Source organism: Dromaius novaehollandiae, chromosome 4 (genome assembly GCF_036370855.1).
Source record: "Dromaius novaehollandiae isolate bDroNov1 chromosome 4, bDroNov1.hap1, whole genome shotgun sequence".
Lineage (NCBI taxonomy): Eukaryota > Metazoa > Chordata > Aves > Casuariiformes > Dromaiidae > Dromaius > Dromaius novaehollandiae.
Genome location: NC_088101.1, coordinates 8,133,016 through 8,153,145, shown reverse-complemented (window position 1 = coordinate 8,153,145; position 20,130 = coordinate 8,133,016). Strand labels below are relative to the sequence as shown.

The 20,130-nt window shown below is 49.3% G+C and overlaps 1 protein-coding gene across 1 annotated transcript in view; it reads left to right on the top strand.

Moving 5' to 3' along the window:
• The first annotated feature begins 5,911 nt into the window (after positions 1–5,911).
• Positions 5,912–20,130, top strand: part of SCD5 (stearoyl-CoA desaturase 5) — a 38,437-nt gene continuing 24,218 nt past the window's right edge. Inside the window, exon 1 of the mRNA XM_064510333.1 lies at positions 5,912–6,259. Coding sequence (XP_064366403.1) covers positions 6,100–6,259 — 160 coding nt within the window. The 5' untranslated portion in view covers positions 5,912–6,099. The remainder of the gene's footprint in view (positions 6,260–20,130) is intronic.

Genomic DNA, 20,130 nt, shown 5'->3' with positions numbered 1-20,130 from the left:
AGCCTCCCACGCGCTTCCTCCATGCCCCATGCAATGTTGGGCCTTTGCTTCAGCAGCAGAAACTTCACCACGTCATTAGCCTGGGCAAGAACTCCGTCAGGCCTGAGAGGGGAAAAGGTGCCCCTCGGGTCAGCTATATCCCTCCTCTATCAACCTCCGCCGTCTCTGTGATCCCGCGCAGCTCTGCAGTGCTGAAGGTTAGCCATTCGGAACCATGGTAACAAAGATGGGGCAGGTGGTGTAGGGCCAGGCATCGTCCAAAGCTAAAGGGCACAACAACGGGCTTACAAGGCTGAACGCCTCTGCAGCGGCCTGGTTCTGCTTCCACCGAAGGCGATGCCGAGCGTCCCTTCGGGATGCCTGGTGCCGAGCTGAATCCCTGGGCCTGGAACGAGAGTCAAGGCCACTCTCACGCCACACTGAGGAATTTTATAAATAATATACTGATACCAAGAACAGTCTAACCGTGGCAGGTTCTAAATGGGGAAGCACAGGATTGAGCTTCTAGCTTTAACTCATTGTAGGCTAATTTGGTTATTCCCATTTTCTCTCTGGTGGACCTGCAAATCAGAGACAGAAAAGTCTATTATCTGTCATAGAATTGCCAAGCAGGATATATGAGATATATAAATAGATAGATATAGATATAGATAAAACATACATATACATTTAATGCAACCCTCGCTCAAGAGCCTAAACTGACTAAAATTCCCACAAGCTTCAGGGCTGCAGATTAGCAGGAAGAGCGTCTAATTGCTAGGGAACTGGTCCATGAGCACCCTAGAAAGGAAGTTAGAGGCTGAGTTAATCTGTAAGTTTGTAACTACCCTGGCAACACAAAAGAGCATTCTTGGAAATCTGTCACTCAATCTTTTTGCCAATAACACACAGCACACTAGAAGGGACTTGGATACATACCTACCGAGCACATATTTCTTGTCCTTTTGATGATTTTGTAGGCTTTGTCTCCTCCTCTATCGCTTGAGGACTTTATTTGAACAATGCTTTGGGTCACTGCTTAATTTTTGGAGAGAAGACAGGAGAAGAGAGGAGCGGAGAAGAGAGGCTGATCTTGTAAACAGTTTAAGCAGCTCTGTGCTGAAATGTGACAATAGCGGTTACCATTAAAATGATACTCACTGTGTTCCTGTGAACCATTCACTGCATTTGCGCATCATTGTCCTTCTTTTTTTCCAAGAGGAGAATTCTAGAAGAATGTTTAAAATACATCCAAAACGATCTTGCATTTAATTATATACTCTCCGCTGATTCACTTGCCTCAGGAGGCGTAGTTAGTTATTAATTAGCACACCACACTAATGTGCTCTGCACCAATATCACTCATGAAGTTGCTCTCCCCAGGGTCTGTTTTCGTAACAATTGCATGTTAGCAAGAAAGCGTCAGCCCAGCTCCCAGGGAGCTGTTTCGCTCTGAGGTGAGCTGGGTGTCTGTCTGCATTCCCTGCGGTAGTGGTGCTTGAGCTTTTCGAAAGAGCCTCCCTTTGAATTCCTTTGTGCGGCTTTCTGAAGGCCAAAGGGGGTAAAACTTGCATGTCAAATATGTAAGGAAGGAAAAATAACATTTTGAGTTGCGCAATGTTAGAGCTCTGTTTCTGTTGTTTCTTGAACCCTATGACACAAAAAAATTGTAAAATTCTTTCTCTAAGATCTTGCAAAGCCCTTTGAGCCCCAGGCAGCCTCAGTCTGAGCATACTGGCCCACACTACTTGAACTCAGTAAGGCAAAGATGCTTTAGGGCCCACCGGCTGTGTTCTTTTGCAGTAAGGCGGTTTGGCGGGATAGGCAACACCTTCATAACCACTACTGCACTCCTGTGCGCTGCCGTGCAGAATACAGCGAGCTAGGGATGGGCCGGTCACAGGTTTAAGGGGCTCGCCTTGTGCTAGCCTCTTCAGAAAGAGAAATAACGTGCACTTTGGTCTGTGAGAAAGTACCTAATTCTACTACAAGAGCCAGATCCCTGCAAAGCACAACGTTTTCAATTGGAATAGGGAGCTCTGCAACGTTTGGGTCTTTTTCTCACTTGTCCTTTTGTTGTTTATCTGACACGTAGTCCTGCTGGCCGAGAGCAAGAGACAGCCATGCTGCTAATAAATTGTAACCGCCCTCCTCCCCGCAATTACGTGAGGTAGAGGAGGCCAAACTGTGTAAGCAGATAGACAGACACACAAAAGAGCAGAAAGTCCTGTTGGAATTGCCAGCAAATACATGATGTGCAGAGGAGAGGGAGGCTGTAACTTTTCTCTACAAATACTGACTTGAGTTCTCAATTCCAAAGTGTGTGCAGTCACTAAAAGCTTTACCATTAAATGCAGCAGACAGACCCAAGCAGCTCATATTCCAAACTTCTAAATCACACTGGAGCATTTTTTTTTATCCAGACTCACATTCTCTTCACTTTTAAAAATATGAACTCTGGAGTATTTACTGAGAAAAATCTCCTTCTGTGTTTGTTGTTGTTCTGGTTGTAGCTCCTCAGGTTTCTTCCCTAGGTGATTCTGGTTCACTGAATGTTTTCCAGGATTGTTTATTGCTGCGTGAGCTAGGAATCAGATTTGCAAAAGCTCTTCTTCGCATCTCTTGCTATCAGCAAGACTTTAGCCCAGTGGTCCTGATCGTCATCTGTTTCATAGAGTCCTAATGACGTGACTTAGGTAGCTTTGTGAAAGACAGAACGTGTTTTCACTGCATCGCCGCCCAAAGCACGCTGCTGTTCACATCGCTGCAGCGAGCGTGGGCAAATTCTGAAGGTCTTGCTGAAGCTCTGTTGCCTGAGTGCTGATTTCAGTGGTTAGGGAAATGGTGACTCGCTGCTTTTATGAGGGAGTGGGGATTTGACCTGCGAAATTAAGCTCTCTAAACAGTGACTTTGGTCTGGCGTGGGCTTCATCTGCTCTTCCAGCAGGACGAGCAGCTCTGTGAGCAACAGGGACCCCTCTTGTCACAGGTTGGCCAGATAAAAGGTGACCTCACCCTTTCAGTTTTGCTTTCACCAGCTTGATAGGCCTGACTGCCTTTGCTAGGGCAGGAACGCAGAGTTCAGCTCCTTCACAGAAGATGCCCAAGAACATCACAGCAGCATCAGCACTTGCTCCCTGCACCTAAAGGACATCCAGCCCCGGCAGAGCATTTGTTATGTTGTGCATCTGTGTTCATCTCATTCTGGTGCTGTGCTGGCTACCGCGTAAGCAAACTGGTATGAACTGGAGGTAAAAGTATGGTATGAAAATTTACAGTACGGTGTGCAAAAATATCAGAATAATGAATACTGGTGGGAGAGGGAGCCTTCACACTTGCACAGCAGCCTTTAATTCAGCAGTGAGTCCAGCTAGTTGGTGATCTTTTAATGTAATTTCCATTTGGGTTTGCTTCTTGCCAGTGTGGCAGGAGTGTTTATAGACTGTAGTCGCTAGGTCTCATTGCCAAACACTTCTGTGTGAATACAGAACACTAACATCTATCTTGAGTCGTGCTTTAATAGCATGCAGACTCCAGGTCAGGACGAATGCTTTCATCCAGCCTTTTCAAACAGACTTGGCTCTCCGGTCGCTGTGTTTCATTTCTGCCTGGTAGTACTCCCATTTCTCTTGCTTCAAGTCCTGACCCTCCTCCATTAAGATACTCGCAGCAGCCTACCTACGCGAGCCACGGAGGCTCTGCAGGAGTGCAGGGATGAATTTACATCGGTGCAGTTTACACCCGTATTTGACAGCAAGATAGTCACCCATCCTGTTTTTGTAGCACAGCAGCAGTCACGACATGACTAGTGTGTAAGGGATGAGGGTTTATTTCTGCTCTCAGCAGCTGAGAGATGGAAAACTCATTAAATGACTGAGCCCTCCTTCCTGCTTGCCCCCAACATCATATGGTAGAGTCCTAAAAGGAAGGCAAGTATCACATAATAAGTTGATATGAGGTATACTTGATCTTAGCCTCAAAGCTGACCTTAAACCTCCTGAAACTCTAAGCCCCCCAAGGAATTCGGAAAAGAAAAGCACAGTGCAAGCTAAATCACTTCCTTCTATGGTCCTGGCACAGTTAATGAAAGACAACATGCACTATAAACCAGCGAGGAACTAGTCTCGGCCAGCATGAAGAGATCCTGTCAAGGAGCGAGAGACCCTGAGTGTTTCCTACACACTTGTACAGCTCCCCCCATTCCTTTTATCCTAGCAGAAACGTTCAAAAACAAAAAACATCTGTTGCAGGCAAATGTTTTATCTGGACTCAACACCTTACTTTAACGAATGACCACCGTACACTGTCTGTGTAAGATACCTTTATCTTTCTGCCTTTCTCTCGCACACTCAACAGCAGGTAAAATGATGCACTAGTAACAGTGAACTACTTTCTCCCTTCTGTTTCTCTGCGAATCTGGGTCATCCTTTTGGCATTTGTGAACTCAGTATTAACAAATCCCATTCTGGGATATAGAATGACATAGGATCCTTCAATTTGCACAGCAGCTTATAATGAGGGACCCAGAGCAAAGAATGAGGGCATGGCTGCAGCGAGAAACACGGGCTGTGGAAGTGTGTTATGCATAGATGGGAAATTAAACCTAGCCACATCTGAAAACGAAAATAACAGTCCATCCATTGTGGGATGGAATGAACAAAAAGCACAGAAAGCTTTTAAATTGGGTGCGCATTGCTGATAGAAAGCTTACTGTTCCTTTCACTGCTCTAATGGCTCCCTTGTTACGTCCAGACAAATAAACTTTATTAACTGGTTCTGGAATATCTGTTCCTGCCTGTAACCAGTGGCATTTTTTAATTGGGTTCCGTGTGCTTCCAAGATCAAATTTATTTGAAATTCAGCTCTCTCTGAAAGTACTGACCTCCCCTCTGTCAAACTCTCACTCCAGCAGTAACAGTCGTCAAGGGAGTTCTTTGCATTTCTGCAAGCAAAGTTACCTAAAAGGCCATAGATAGGAAGGGAGGGATAAAGATCCGTACCTTTTGAATAGAGAGTGCAAAGCCTGAATTGGTATTTTTCTACATCTCCGTTCTCTCTTAAATGGGCTGACTCAAATCTGAATCTGTTGGGACTAATTTCACCTAAAAGACACGAGTAAACTTTGGAAGGGGGGAGTGCCAGTGCCTCTTTCACATCCACTAGCTACAGCAGAAAGACGTGTGGGAGGAGCCCAAGCTGGGTATAACTTTTACTTTGGATTGTAGCTGCACTTCACCGGGACTATAAATTTGCTGAAGGATAAGCACACATTTAGGACCTCGCGAACTGGAGCCTGTATACAAAAACAGCCCTCCCTGAAATCACCCCCAGAGCAGCATGAGAAACCTGCACAATAAACCCCACGCCTGCCAGGCAGCCCCCTAGAAAAGAAACCCCTCTGAGTGAGGCCATCCTTCCCAAGCCATGGGAAGGGAAAGATCCCAGAGGCCCCTTGCACACGAAGAGAAAAGGTTGCCTGGCAAAGCCAGCTGCTCTTTCTGGTGCAGCAGGAACGCCGCACTGGAGGAAGAGCCTGGCTCGCGGCGGCCGAACAGGGAAGGCTCTCTTGGAGCAAGCCGTTGGGGAGCCCCGCGAGGCGGTTCCCCCTCCCCCCCCCCGCCCCCAGGCGCGAGCGCCGGGCAGCCGTTGGGGAGCCCCGCGAGGCGGTTCCCCCTCCCCCCCCCCGCCCCCAGGCGCGAGCGCCGGGCAGCCGTTGGGGAGCCCCGCGAGGCGGTTCCCCCCCCACCCCACCCCGGCGGCCGTTGGGGAGCCCCGCGAGGCGGTTCCCCCCCCCCCCCCCGGCGGCCGTTGGGGAGCCCCGCGCAGGCCGTTGCTCCCCCCCGCCGGCGCTGCGAGTGCCGGAGGCCGTTGGGGCGGCACCGGGGCGGGGGCCGCCGAGGCGCCGCGGCGGCGCTCATTGGCTGTCGCTATGCAGGGCCCGCGGCCGCCCCCGCCAGCCCGCCGCGGTGCGGGGCGCAGCCGGCGGCGCGGGAGCTCCATGGAGGCGGCGGCGGCAGCAACAGATGCGGCGCTGCGGGCCGGCCGCCCCTAGGCGCCCCCGGGCCGCGCTGCGCGGGCGCCGCCGCCCCTAGGCACCCCGCCGCGCTCCGCACCGGGGAGATGGCCGGGGGCCGGCGGGCGCCGAGCGGCGAGGCGAGCGCGGCGGGCTGCGGGCAGGCCATCGTGTGGCGCAACGTGGTGCTGATGGGCCTGCTGCACCTGGGCGCCGTGTACGCGCTGAGCCTCGTCCCGCGGGCCCAGCTCCTCACCCTGCTCTGGGGTGAGTCCGGCGCCGCGGCCGCGGCCGGGGGGGGGGGGGTGGGGGGGGCTGGGGGCGGCCTGCCTCGGCGCCTGCTGCCGCGTCTCGGTGCCGCGGTGGGGGCGTGGAGAGCGGCCATCCCCCGCCGCCGGGACGGGCGAGGCAGCCGAGCCCCCCCTCCCCCTTCCCTCGGGGGACGGCGCTGCGGAGCCCAGTCCGGCTTTGGGGGTGGAGGGGCCGCGGTTCTGTTCATTTTGAGGTATTTTATTGTATGAGTTGCCTGCTTTCTAGAGCCCGAGTTGGCTGGATGCTTTTGAGAGTTCAGACGGGCAAATAACGCCTGCGGTTTGCTCAGAAACCTCGGCGGCTTTTGTTCCGTGCCGATATGATCGCTCTTCAGGTGCCATTGTGAGCACAGCGCCGGGCATGCAGTTGCTGTAGAAACAGAAGACACTCTTTTTCTACTTACATCAGTCATTTTCTAGTTAAAAGCAGCGCGAAGCAGCTGATATTTCTTTTAAAAAGTCTAATAGCTGTTTGGTATTTCTCTCTTCTCTCCTTCTTGCTGTTTTATAAATGCTACGCTTCTCGGCTTTGGTTGGGATTAGAAAATCGCTCTGTCCTTTGTCTCTTTGGGAGGGTGGTTCATCTTCTAGCTAGAGAAGATTTGAAAGTCTAGAAAGAGCTGTAAGACTCCAGCAAGGAGAAAACAGGGAAGCCCAGCTGGGCTTGTTGAGATCGAGTGGCTTACTGTGTCTGTCTTCTTGCTAGCTATGGAAAAGTGAAGATTGGGCCTGGGAAAGAGAAAACGAAATGTAGCGTCTTTACTTCGATCCTCCCGTGAGGTCCTTTTTTTTCCAAGGAAGACTGATGCTGAAAGAAGAGCTACATAAATGCACTGCAGTATCATTCAAGTTTTTGGGGGGTTTGCGGGACTGACAGATGGTGGGTGTTAGCTGTCATCCTTGACTGGGCAGAGTTTTAGATCTCATCATGTATGTGTGGGTGGCCAAGAGGATAAAAGCTCAAATGCTACTCGCAGCTCGTAGAATTTCCTTGGTAAAGAGCAACTTCACGGTGCTTTTGAGTGAATGGAGAATTTCATGGACCAGGGCTGCTTTGTGCTAAGCTGCCTAAATTTGGGGGGGGAGGGGGGGTGCCCTATGCTGCAATGAACTCACCTGACAGCAAACTCAGATCGTTATGTGGTAATCAATAGTATTGTAGGTTAACCTCAAAAAACAGCCAATCAGCCAAACACCTGAGAAATCAGGCTTATTTATTATACCGTGTTTGAGGAGTTCCTAAATCTACTTTTCTTAGGTTCAGCTTTTCATATTCTCTTTCTCTTATGCTCTTAGAAATAGCCTAAATAGCTCATTTATAGTCTAGAAATAACAGGTATGTCAAGTACCATCTTCTGAGAATTTTTTTTTTAATTGGGAAATTATTCCTGGGTCTCTGGTTGAAACCTGGCATTTGGACTAGCTGCCTATTCTGCACAAACCACTTACGAGCATCCTTGATATCAGAAAACATTTGGGGACTGTTTTGTTTTGCTTAATTTCCCTCTTTTGAGTGCTACCATTTACTTCTTCCTCCCTCCTACTCCTGGTCATGTTCACACTGGTTTCATAGTTTACCTTGGCTGTAGCCTGACGGTGGGGGAGACCGTGGGAGCCTGTGTGAGCCGTGTGGCCAGGACACACAATCTGCGGTCTAATTTCAACCCTTTTAGGTCCTGTAGCATGCAGGCAGGTGGTCCTTCTTTCTACATGTTTTGCCTTTCTGAAAAGACGCTTTGAAATCATCTCTGATTTCACTGCTTCTTAATTATGGAACTCCTTAAGGCTGGAGCTGGAGGACTGAATTGCCAATTTTAGCCCCTTATCCTTCAAGGCTTTCCCCCCCCCCCCCCCCCAGTTGAAATTAAACGGATGTTAAATAATAAACAGATCTCGAAGTCTTTGTAACTTAAAAAATCCTTTTCTTTCTCAGATAGCAAGCCTCCCACTTCTTGAAATCATTATTTTTAACAGTTGCCCTAGAGCAGACCACTTAGTTTTTACAGGAGTCTGCTGGGTGATTTTACAAGGGCTGTTTAAGCAGGGAGCAAGTGTGGTGGCTCCAGCTCTTCTAGGCCAGACAGACATGGCATGCCGTTTTCACAGCTGGCTGCCAGAGTGGTCTGCCTCCCTCAGAGACATCGAGCAAGGTGAAAATACAAGATCTCTTGCAGAAATGCAGGAGAACTCATATATTGGACAAAAGTAACTTGTAGATTGCTGTCACAGTGGAGAGTTGTGTCTGAGGTCCCTCCATCAGTGTCTTGGGGTAGACAAAAGCAGGGTTTCTGTTGTTTAAGTTAGCAAACGCACCTTGCTTCACCCTTTGTGAGAAGAGCAAAACAGTAAAATTGTGTCGGAAGGAAAAAGGTCGAACGAGATTGTCCTCTGCCCTCCCCAACTTTCTGCATCTCCTTTCCTATTCAGACCAGCCTTAAGGACATCCTTTCTGGGGGTGGTGGCTGTGAGTGAGTGTTTGGAGAGGACCGTGTGTGCTGCGGAGGAAGGCCGTGCAGCGTGAGGGCAGGGTTGGATGCGGCTGAGAAGTTGTCTGGGTGGTAAGGATGCAATGGTGGGGGATACGGAGATGCACGGATCTGACAGATGCGGGTAAGAGCTGCAGCCCTTGTTGCATCCCTGCTTGCTTCTTCTTTCCAAGTCTGTCTGGGACTTCCCAGTGATCTTATGATGGAAGCTTCCCAGTGCTCTTATGCAAGTCATCGAGTCGCTTTGTCCCTCTTTGCCCTCGGTAAGCTGCAGGAGCAAGTGTGCGGACGGTGGCTCCCCAGTGCCAGCACCAGTGTTGGGTGTAACCTCCGGGTGTTTGGAAGGAAGCGGACAGCTTCCCATGACTCATCAGAGCCTTGCTGGCTTTTTACTTCCTCCTCCCCTGAGACATCCACTCCTAGGTGAACTCATGGCTCAGACAGAGATGGGATTCTTCCCCCCCCCTTCCCCTGGTGCCGTGCGGGAGCCCTCCTCTTCTTCATGCTTTCTTCTCTTCCTTTTCTGCCTCAGTCAACTTGGTAATCACTGATTCACCGCTGCACGCTAAGCTGAAATGCCACCGTGCCACCTAGAAAACAGCTGTTCTAGCCAAACTGCGTGCTCAGCAGGACTCATTTCCATTGGTAATTTATTGACATTCATCCAGCTGCACAGAATAGACAATGGAAAAATGCTGCCAAGCAAAGGCTTCGTTGGTTGTTTACTCGGGATTATCTGTACTCTTCTGTTCCCGTTGCCTCCTGCACAAACACCTAGAGACCAGTGCTACAGCTTTTCATGCCCCATGTGAAACCACAGAGTTGGGGTTGTGGAAAGGATCCGCAGTAGTGTTGTGGGTGATGCCACCAAGATAGCCCAGAGAGCGGTGGGGGAAGTCAGTTCCCCTTTGAAGGATGTACAGTTAAATTGGTTAAAATGCAGGCTTTTGGGGCCATCCTGGTACCTCCCTGGAGTTTGGTCCCGGTCCAGACTGAACAACAGCAATAAAATTACTCATGTCAAAATTTTCCATGAGCTGCCTTGATCGGGAGTACAGCAGTTGCTGTGTGTGAGCCATCAAGCAGCCTTAGGGTTTGCCCAAGGGACGGCCGTGTACCAGTCCTGGCCCATCATGCCAGCACTGTGCCCTTGAAATGTCCCCTGCTCTACCAGCTCTCCTGCACTCAGTGGGAGCCCTCTCAGCTTGTTTTCCAGCCTGGCCTCTGGTCGGGTGCAGAGCTGGGGGATATAGAGAAGGTGCTGTTGTTTCCCCTTTCCCTTCCTATCCAGAGCCGGGCAGCTTGGGATACGCGGTCTCTTCTTCCTCTTGGTGTTTTACTCTTCGTGTCCATGCTGTTTCTTGGCTGACAGCTGCCATTCTGGGACATCTCAGCACCTGGGCTTCCCAGCCTTGGAAAGTGGTAGGAACTGGTGAGGAAACGTGCTTGGAGTCTTGTGTGCTCCCAAGTCACACCCATAGGTTTGCTGGGCACGGCCGGGAGGTTTGGTGGTGTTTGCTCCCCAGCAGGCAACATGCAAAGCACAGAGCACTGTGTAGCTGTGACCCCAGAGAGCTGGCGCCCTGAGATTCCTCTTCAGGTTTCTTTTTTTCTGCCTGCTTTCGCACTGCTCGGGACTCCTCTTGCTCAGTGCCCTTTTTGGAGAGCGCTGAAGAGGAGAGACCACGGTTCTCTGCGGCCCGCAGGGCAGTCTTTCCCACCGGCTCTCGTCGGCACAGCCAGCCATGACCAGACGGAGGGGCAATGGAGCAGGTTGGGCAGGATGGGAGCACCCCTCTGTAAGCGGAGGCAGAAAACGGGGAGTAATGTGGTGGGTCCATGGTCTGGGCTGGGAACGCCAGGTCCCCAGGAATGAATAAGACTGAAGTCATCGCTTTGGTTCAAGCAGCAGTTGCTGGGCACAGTGGTGTATATTTATGCATATGAACTCCTGTGAAGGAGTCCTTGCAGCCAGCCAGGGCTATGGATATGGCTGTAGTTCTGCCTCCTTCGGACTGTAAATGTTGCATGTTCTTCCACAGTGCAGTTGGCAGGAAACTGCTGACCATGTCTCTTCATAAAAGTTGGGAATACATCATTAAATGATGCTTCTTAACCAGCAGGCTTCTCACCGCAGTCAGCACCTTCCTGTTCCTTCCCACCTAGGGTAATCTGGTTTGGGTTAGGAAAACAACGCAACAAATACTAGGAAATCGCTGTGACAGGGAGAGCTGTCGGTATCTTTTGCTGCAAGGCCCAGCATTGCCAATGCTAACAGTTTCTTTGATAGTCTCAGGGTAGCCTGATTTTTTTCTTACAGATTGACGTCTGTGGGATTGCGTAATTTCTAAGGGTCTCAGTTTTTGTATGGAAAAAGGCAGCTTTTAGCCTTCATGGAGGGCTTGTGAGGAAGTGCTTTAAGAGGGAGCCCAAGTGCATTATAAAGGATGAAAAAAACAGAAATCAAACTAACCTGTTACTTCTTTTAAAACCTTGCAGTTTTGAAATCTACCTTGCTAGTATTTCTGGACAGATCCGAGTTGAGGCTGCTGAGCATTACTAGCATTAATGACTTTCGAAACCTGCACAGCCGCGGCACGTAGATATCTTAGGACAAAAGACAGTCCACTCAGAAACCAGGATCGTATCAATGTGCTTTACAGAGCTGCCTGACATCCGAGTGGGTGTCCGTTCACACACTGATAGGACTCGCCGGAGCCTGGGATCCAGGCAGGAGGATGGCATTGTTCTAACTGAGCTCATATGGGAGGGGCGGTTTGTTGCCGTTTTTAACAATGTTTAGGAGACATTTTAACGCTTTTGAATATGCCAGATTGAGACTGTTCCGTCTTGGCAGGCCGTGTGCCACGCTTACCCACAGCTTTCCTGCGTGCTGCAGTGCTGGCTGTCTGAGAGCACAGACGGAGTGGTGGGGCTGCCCAGCTGTGGCTGAGCCGAGACGCGAGCTGCTCCCAGAGAGCTCAGGTCTGGGTCCAAATTCTCCTTCCTGGATCCTGTCTATAAAAGAGTGTAAAACTATTGCAGTCTTAGTGCTTCAGGTTATGGTAGTGCCTAGAGGGCACTACCAAGATGGTCATCTTCATTTCAGCCCAACTGGTGAGAGATCCATGTAATGAGGTACATGTTGCTGTTGTGCACTGCAGATGCAAGTTTTATTGGGTTTGCAAATTTCGGAACAGTCTTGCATATTCTTGAGTGCCATCTACTGGCTTTTTGGTTATTATGTGCTGGATTGTTAACCATTTTGATGTACACCATTGTTCTTGCTTACAGAAAGCTACTGTTAGGCCGAAAATTCTGCACAGATGGCTATAAAAAAAATCTTAGCTCCAACAAACTTGCCCTCAGTAGCTCTGAGACCTCTTCAGGGAAGGAAAGTGGAAATGCATGCTTTCACAGCTGTCTCTGTAATAGTCAGGTTCTTGGCTTGTTCATTTTCTCCTAGCATCAATAGCTAAATTCTCATTGCTGCCATGGTCTTTGACAGGAACAGAGTCTAATCTCGAACAGTGCTTTTATTCTTAGGAATTACAAGTACCCTGGAGCTGGGGTGGCTGTAGCATGTTGTTCCTTAGCCTTTCACCTACGGGAGCAGTCTGAGTTCTACACCCTCAGTCTAGCTGAGGAACACACCTTCCATTTAGCAATGCGTAGGCATAGGAGTAGCCCTAAGCTTGTTCCAGATCACCGCTTTGAGATGCCCTGATGTAGGTTATACTCCTGCCAGTCTGATGTTCTCCCTTCCCCAGCGTTCACTCCTGTCCTGTTTTAATTATTTCTGGAGATAACTTCTTAAGACCTTGTCCGTGAACTTCCTGATGTTCAGCTTTAAGTACATATAGTTGTTCCTCATGTTATGGAAATTAGGCTTGTCGGCCACCATAATAGGGCCCAACCTTAGGTTCCCGCAGGAAAGTTCAGAGCCAAATCAAAGCAAATTAAATAATTAAATTTTAATGACGCGCTTGCAGTGGTTACAGCTCGAGCTGGGTGCCTCCGAAGAGGGACCCCAAACAAAGAAATCCCTGGGCAATTATAGCTTTTTCCAAATTAAGTTTCCCACCCCTCACGCGGTAGTTCAGACCAATAGTAATTTTTAGGTCTGGGGTCTCCTGCTCCTTATTGGGTCTCATCGTTGTTCCTAGGCAGGCTGTTTTTCTCCCTTATCTTTACTGTTGCGGTTTCTGCTGACGGTTGTACCTTCATTTCTTGTTGGGTCTTACTGTTGTGTCTCAAGGTCCTGAGAAGGAGGAGGTGATTCTAAATCATAACAATTAACACTGCCCCAGCAGAGAGGTAAGGCTTTGTCCCTCAAGGTCCTAATGCCCTGCACTGGTCTTATTTCAAAGCCTTGACGTCCTCCCTTTCGGAGTGTGAGACTTCCTTATCTTCCCAGCTGGAACCAGCTCTGAGGCCCTTTTCTTACTGGACTGAGTAAAAGTTCATTATTTTATCTAAGTGCGACCTAAGGCTTCAGCAAATTTAGCTCCTCATGCTAAGCAAGTTTTATGTAAGTTGTGCTAAGCGGCTACCTCTAGACAGTTTCAGTTCGCTATTCTTTAGCACTCATCTTGGTTTCATCCTCATTACATTGGCAGTGCTCTGTTTTGTTTTGCTCTGTGTGCATGAACATGATAAAGGAATGGAGAAAAAGATGGAACATCTGTGAGGGCGCAGAGTGTATGCATGCCGTGCCGTGTCTCCCTGAGATGCCTCCTTCTTCACGTTGTCCACAGGAGGTGCATTCAAGGCATTCAAAAGAAGTTGTCGTGGTTCGGCAGAGTAAATGGGTAAGCGAAAAAGGAAGCCTTACGTGGTCAAATACTGGAGCGTTCACGCCAGGAAGAAGCGCTGCTGGGCCTCCTAGCCCTTGGTTTAGGGACAGTGCTGTGCTTCCTGGGAACAGGGTTCGCTCTAGAGCAGTGCCGAAGCAGCTCTGAGCTGTGCTCCAGGCAAAGTAAAAAACCTCAAATAGTCCTTCCCTCTGAGCTTAGGCTCCCCTGTGCCACGGGGGGAGAAGTGAGAGCTGGATCCAGCAAAGATAGAAATTCCTGCCTCTCCTCCACAGCCGACTGAATTCAGCAGGGATTGTTGGCTTCCCTGGGATTTGGATCATGCCTGTCATCTTATTCTCCTTGCAAGCTGCCTCTGAAGTCTGTTTGTCAAGTCCTTTTGATAAAAACAGGTTAGGCAGCTCCACAGTTTCTTGTGTGGAGAAACCAAGCCAAAATAACTCCAAAGGAACCCACCAGACCTTGCGGGCTGCAGTGAGGAAATGGGAAAGAGCCTGTCGTGACTTATTTTCCCCCAGAGGCTTCCAGATAGAGGCACACCTTTCAGTGCTAAGCTGGAGAGTCCTTGGCAAGCAGCCTCGCTCTTCCCCAGGGCCGGGTGGCTGCCCCCCAGCATCTGATGCTTATCCCTCGGAGCAGCCCTGGGAAGGGAAAAATGGGGAGGTGCTTGTTGGTACTTGCAGAGCTGCCTGTCGTTACGGCACAGAAGCCCGTGCGAGGGCTGCAGGATGGCAAGAGCCCTCCCACAGCTCTGGCCTGCCCTGCCAGCTCCTGAGCCAGTGGAGGGGGGCTCTGGGGCAGGAACAAGGTTTTGTGCCTCCAGCTTTCTGCTGTAATTTAGTTGCACAGGGAGGTGGGGATGGCGGTACATGCTCTGAACAGTTCAGTGGATGCGTCGGGATGAGCTTCGCTACAAGTGGAGGGAGTGCACTGTTCAGAGCCGTATCAGCATCAGGGAAAGTCTCACGGGACTGGGAGCATACTGGATGCCTCTTCTCCAGGAGATGCCTCCAGGCAGAGCGTTGTGAGCTGTGCTGGCCCACTTGTCTGGGACTTTGGCAATTGCTGTCAAGGAAAGAAAAATACTGCCCTCTCTTCTGAGAGGACAGGCTATAAAAAGTCAGCTTGCTCACCAAAACTTAGTATGCATCCTCATCACTGTCGCTCTGCCTTCCCTCCCTGCAATTACTGTTGCACTTGTAATTCACACTGATGTTATAATTGAAGCCAAGCAATTTCTTGCAATCAGATTTTATTTTTACCATGTAGGCTAACAATAAAATGTGCTGCCCCACCGGAGATCTGGCACGTTAAAAATTACTGTACTAAACAAGGCAAGACTGATGGGGAAGAGAGGGCTGTTTGTCAGATGTTGATGTCGAAAATCCTGTGAGCTATTTGTGTTGTACAGGGACCTCGGCACCCGGAATGTCGGGAATTCTGGAAGGAGGGTGAAATGAGGAGGTTTCTTGACACATTTTTGGCTGATGGCTCCTCAGACCATGTTCTGAATGGCTCAGAATATAGTTGGGTGGTCTTGGCAAATGAGGGGGTTGTTCTTGATTGGACTCTCTGATAGCCTGGCTCTTTGGCACTGTTCTCGAGCTGATTTTGTTTTGCTGAGTGTTCAGTATCATCCCTACGCCAGCACTGTTGAAATGCCCTCTCGGTCTGTGGGATCCAGCTGCGTTGGTGAAAGCGGTCGCAGTGTCCTGGCTGCTTCTCCCCTGCGCTCTGCATCGGGAGCAGTTCATGTGATGATTCCTATCCTGTCCACACAGCTGGATCTGGGAAGGGATTTCTCTGTAGGACCCTAGATCTCATTTCAGAAGTAAGGAGAACAGCAGTGAGGCACTTGGTAGCGATTTGCACTGCTCTAATTGGCAGTAGCCACAGCCCAGGGCTGGGGAGGCCACACGCACTCACTGTGCTCTCCTGGGCTCTTCCAGGACTTGGAAAGAAGCTGCAGGCCAAGGAATGGCCAGAGTAGGACAGAACGTTCTTGAGGATAATTTAGCGTTCTTCATAGCTGGAGGGGAAAAGTTAGAAGGCAGAAGGGGTGCAACCAATGTACGGAAGTGCTTGGGCAGAGAAGAAAAAGTGGGTCTTCATGGGAGGAGTGGAAGTAAACTATTTGGGAACTGTCGGTGTGTGAGGTCAAAGGAGAACAGTCCGGGGTTCCTGTTTGGAGGTGAGTCACTCAGGCTTTGTGCCTGCAGGCAGAAGTGATAGGGTCTTTCCTGGCTGTGTTCCTCTGGCACATGTTTCCAGGTTTGACTGTGGGATCCTTGAGGCAGGGACAGGCTCTCAGGGAGCATCTTGTCCATGCTGCAGAGGATGGCCTGCCTTCCCTCTGCAAAACCGCCTAGTTCAGGGGTGTTTGTTCTTCCCCATCCTCACTGTACTTTGTTCATCTCCTCTCCTGGGACCTGGCCAAGCTCGTCCCTGGACCTTGCTCCTTGAACCTGTTGTTTCTCATCTTGGCAAGAGCAGAAGTAACATTGCATCTTCTTCCTAAGCATCATCATCGTCCGCTGCCATAGCGTAGTTTTAGCCTTGCTTGCAGGACAAAGGTTTGTTTTCATAGCTCACCTATTTTCAGGAGTACTTGGCCAAACTAATACTGAGCAATTCGAAATGAATCGAGGAATAATCTGCATGTTGTTTGTGGAAGCCTTGGTAAGGACACACACATCTGGGCTGGAAAAGTGACCGACTCTCTCACTTTCACATGTCAGTAGTGAACTGCATGCAGAAATCAAAATCAGAAAGATCCAAATCAGGAAGAGAAATCACATCTGAGAGAGATCATACTCGTCTTAGAAACAGATGGAAAGTTTTGAATTAAGCTTTTGAGGCTACCCTGTCATCAGAGAAAATATGTGCTGTGCTGACTGAGAGAAGTTCTTTGAACTGGGTGGAAATCTGATGTGAGCTGGTGTGACTGTCTAACCGGAGTTTCAGGATGGTGCCCTCAGTCCTCTCTCTTTGGAGGAGAACTCTGTTGTTTTCCAAGAGGAAGAATGGGCTGGTGGTAGAGCAGTAACTACAAATGTAAAAAGGCTGGATTTGAATTTTGGGGCATTTTAAAAGAATAAGCAGTGAATCTTGCAAATTCTCAATTATTTGGTCATAAATACTTCCAGACCATTGGAGATGGGAAATGTATATGTGCTGGGTAATGATGCTGGTTGGAAGTGGCAGCTTGTCTTACAAAAATGTCAGTAACTCTTTATTTTCTCAGGGGAAGGGGGTATAAGAAAGTTTTGTTTTATTTTATTTTTTGGCCAGCACCACCAGTGTAACTTCTTCCCAGAATTAATTTGGCTATTGGTGTGGAAAATGAGATCTGTATAGTCAACTTAAGCAATTAGTTGGAATGACGGTACTAGATGATTTTTTTTTTCCTTGTGACCTGCTCCTTCTCCTGCTGAAGCTGGTTAGTCAACTGTGCAGCCGAAGTGAAGCAGGCCTGTGAGCGTGGTCACACCTCCTCACAGCAGTCGTTGCAAGGCTCTCCTTGTTTGCATTTGGCTTTGGCTCAGACCTTTGGTGCACAGGGAGAGACTCGTGTGTTTGGGTTGGCCGAAAGCTGTCTGGCTGCCATTCAGCAGGCAGATAAAAACAGGCCTCCTTTGCGGTATATATAGAGGTGGTGTTGGAAAGGGGGGGGAGGGGGGGGAGAAAGGAAAAAAATCTTTCTGGGTAGGCGGAGACCCTGTGTGTGGGCCCTTTCCCCAGGCCAGAGCCTGCCGCGGGAGCAGAGCCTCGGCTAGGACTGCTTCGGCAGGCTGGAGCGAGGTGAGTAATCATCCGGGGAGCGCCCCTGGAGAGCCGACAGCATCCGCCTGCCTGGGCTGTCGCCGGCCTTCGCGTTGGAGACGAAGGCGTCCTTCTGTCCTCCGGGTAGGATCCTTTTACCGGATTGCTCTGGGTGACTTACCTGCCTGCCACATGTTCAGATGGATGCAAAAGGCTTGTGTCTTTTATTTTTAATGAGGTATAATGCTTTCAGCCTGGCTCTGAGGCTCAGACTAGGAGAAAAATAGAAAATGGGGAAAGGCTGTTTTTTCTCAATAGGTTTTTCTTTGAGAGATATTTTGTTTCAGAGAAGGGAGAAGAAGCTGCAGGAGTTGACAGTACACGTGTAAAACAGGCACAAAGTATCTAGGCAAGATAGTTACATAGAAAGACAGCAGCATGGTCTGGAGTCTGTAGCCCTCCAAAGTTAAAAGCAGCCAGAGCTCTGCTTTGGCAGTTGCTGGCTGGCGTAGGAGGACACTGTGATTTGCAGCAGGGTCTGAGACGGCTCTGTCTTGCACTCAGGATCCCATTCAGCACGGTGCTGGGGTAGAGCTGCTGCCGCCTGCTCTGAACTGTGGCTGGCAACCCAGCAGTTCAGAAGTGAATTGCTCCTTGCAGGGACCTGCTCTCTCGTTGTGCCTTGTGCCGAGACGCTGCAAAAGACAGACGCTTTCAGGCTACCCAAACAACGACAGATTTGTGGCGAGCCATGTCTTTGTTTTTAGTAGGCCAGAAGCTGCTCTTCCCTGGCTCTGCGCTTTGGGCGCTCCTGCCAGTGTGCACAGAGTGAGTGGGGGGGATTAGGTGGTTTGCCCCACGATGCAAACGGCTGGGCACCAGGCAGGCTTGGGCTGCTGATCAGCAGGGCTGCTAAATAACTAATCCTCATTCTCAGAAGCAGAGCTGTGTGCTGAATGCACATCTCCGGAGCTCCATGCTCTGTTGGCTTAACCACACTCTTTCTTTCCTTCTGTCCTTGAAAAAAGAGACAAAATTGGGGCTACAGCTTTGTTGGCATTTCTAGAGCACTTAAAAACTGCTGGAGCCCTAGCCAGTGTGTGGATTGAGGACAGCACTGAGGTCACTGGGGGAGAAGTGAGATCTCCTGATTGTTTTGTGATGATGCAGGATTTGGCTGAGCTGAGAGATGCTACACGGAAGCATCAGAAACTTCAGAGAAATTGGAGTATCTTTAGGCCTTTTCTTTTGATCTAAAAATACATATAAACTGTTCAGCATCTTAGGGCAGTTTTCAGTTGCTGGTGAGTTCAGGGAGTCTGTATGTGCTTCCTAGGGGAATTTTAGTATTCTCTGGCATGTTTGCTGTCAGCCGTGATTTCCATTGCTCCATTGGCTTTATTTATGTCACATTGGCTGCAGTTGTCAATGCGAACGTTTCTGTTATTCCAACCGGAATAAAGTCTTTTGTATGTTCAGCCAAAAGGCCTGGCTCTGGGGTTTATTCCTGAAAATGCATACGCAGGCATGTGCATCCAGGCAGAGAGAGCCTGGATTTCACTGACCTGGTGATGGCTGGGCCAAGAGGATGCGACAGATGGCTTCTCCTGGGCTTCCCCCACGATGGTACAGGGCTGCAGGAGAAGGGCCTCCTCTAAAGTCATTTTTTCTGCGGCTCCAAACCTGTCCTTCGCCTTTGGTATGCTTTGTCTTATGTCTTTCTCAGTTCAATTTAGAGCAGCTCGGAGGAAGTTTAGATCTAATTTTAGATGAACCCGCTTCTGGCCTTAGATTTCACACATCTAGTTTGCACATGAATGCACTGCTCCCCGTGAGGACTGGCATGCACTTTACAGTGGGTGGCTTGGGGAATTGGTGCTGCTGCATGGTGGTGCTTTTTAATTCTCAGCTGCTAGTTTGAATCCAGCCCAAGGTCCTTTTGATGCCAGCCTTTGACAGTTCAGCAGGGCTCAGGGATCAGCGGGTTGGCTGTTTTGCTGTGTCTGCTAGCAGAGAACTGTTTACTTCGCAGAGATCCCAGGGCCAGAGCACTAATTCAACGTTTCTTCTTGACAGCAAATTACAGACCAAAGTGGGAAATTTCTCCCTCCTTAGTAAATGTCGTTCCAGGTCAGTAAGTCAGGCTTTCTTGATGGGGTGATGGGGATAAAGTGCAGTGATTTTGCTCCTCACATCTCTTCTGTAGAGGAAGAGGTTTTTTCTCCAGGGTTGTACTGGCGAGTGATGGAGGTGGAGATGTATACTGGAGATCTGAGTGTTAACCTGCCACCATTGCGTTTGTCGGTGTGTTTTAAATGAGATTTTCAGAGAGACAAAGTCTTGGTCTAATTCATTCTTTCTTCTTGAGGTCAGCCAGGGCATTTCAAGGAAGATGTAGCATTATCCAGTTGTAGTGCAAAAAGATCTGGTAGTACCAGGCAGTATAAAATGAAGGATGGCAAGTGCTGTCCTTGATTGCAGTGGGGATTGATTTAGGGAAAGTGCTTTCCTTGGTTTGGTCAGATCAGTTAGTATCGCTCACTAGTCCTAACTCTACCAATGAATAACAGCAAAACCCCCAAGTGAAGAACAGAGGGTAGATATGGGATGTGCAGGTGTAATTTAATTTTTAAAATGCAAAAGAATCCTAACAGTAGGACATGGAAGTTTTGCCAATTACATATTTATGGTGAGCTTTGCAACACTGCCTTTGTGTTTGAGCAACTAACCCTTTGTATTTCTCATGCAGTTCTTGCAGCCTGATG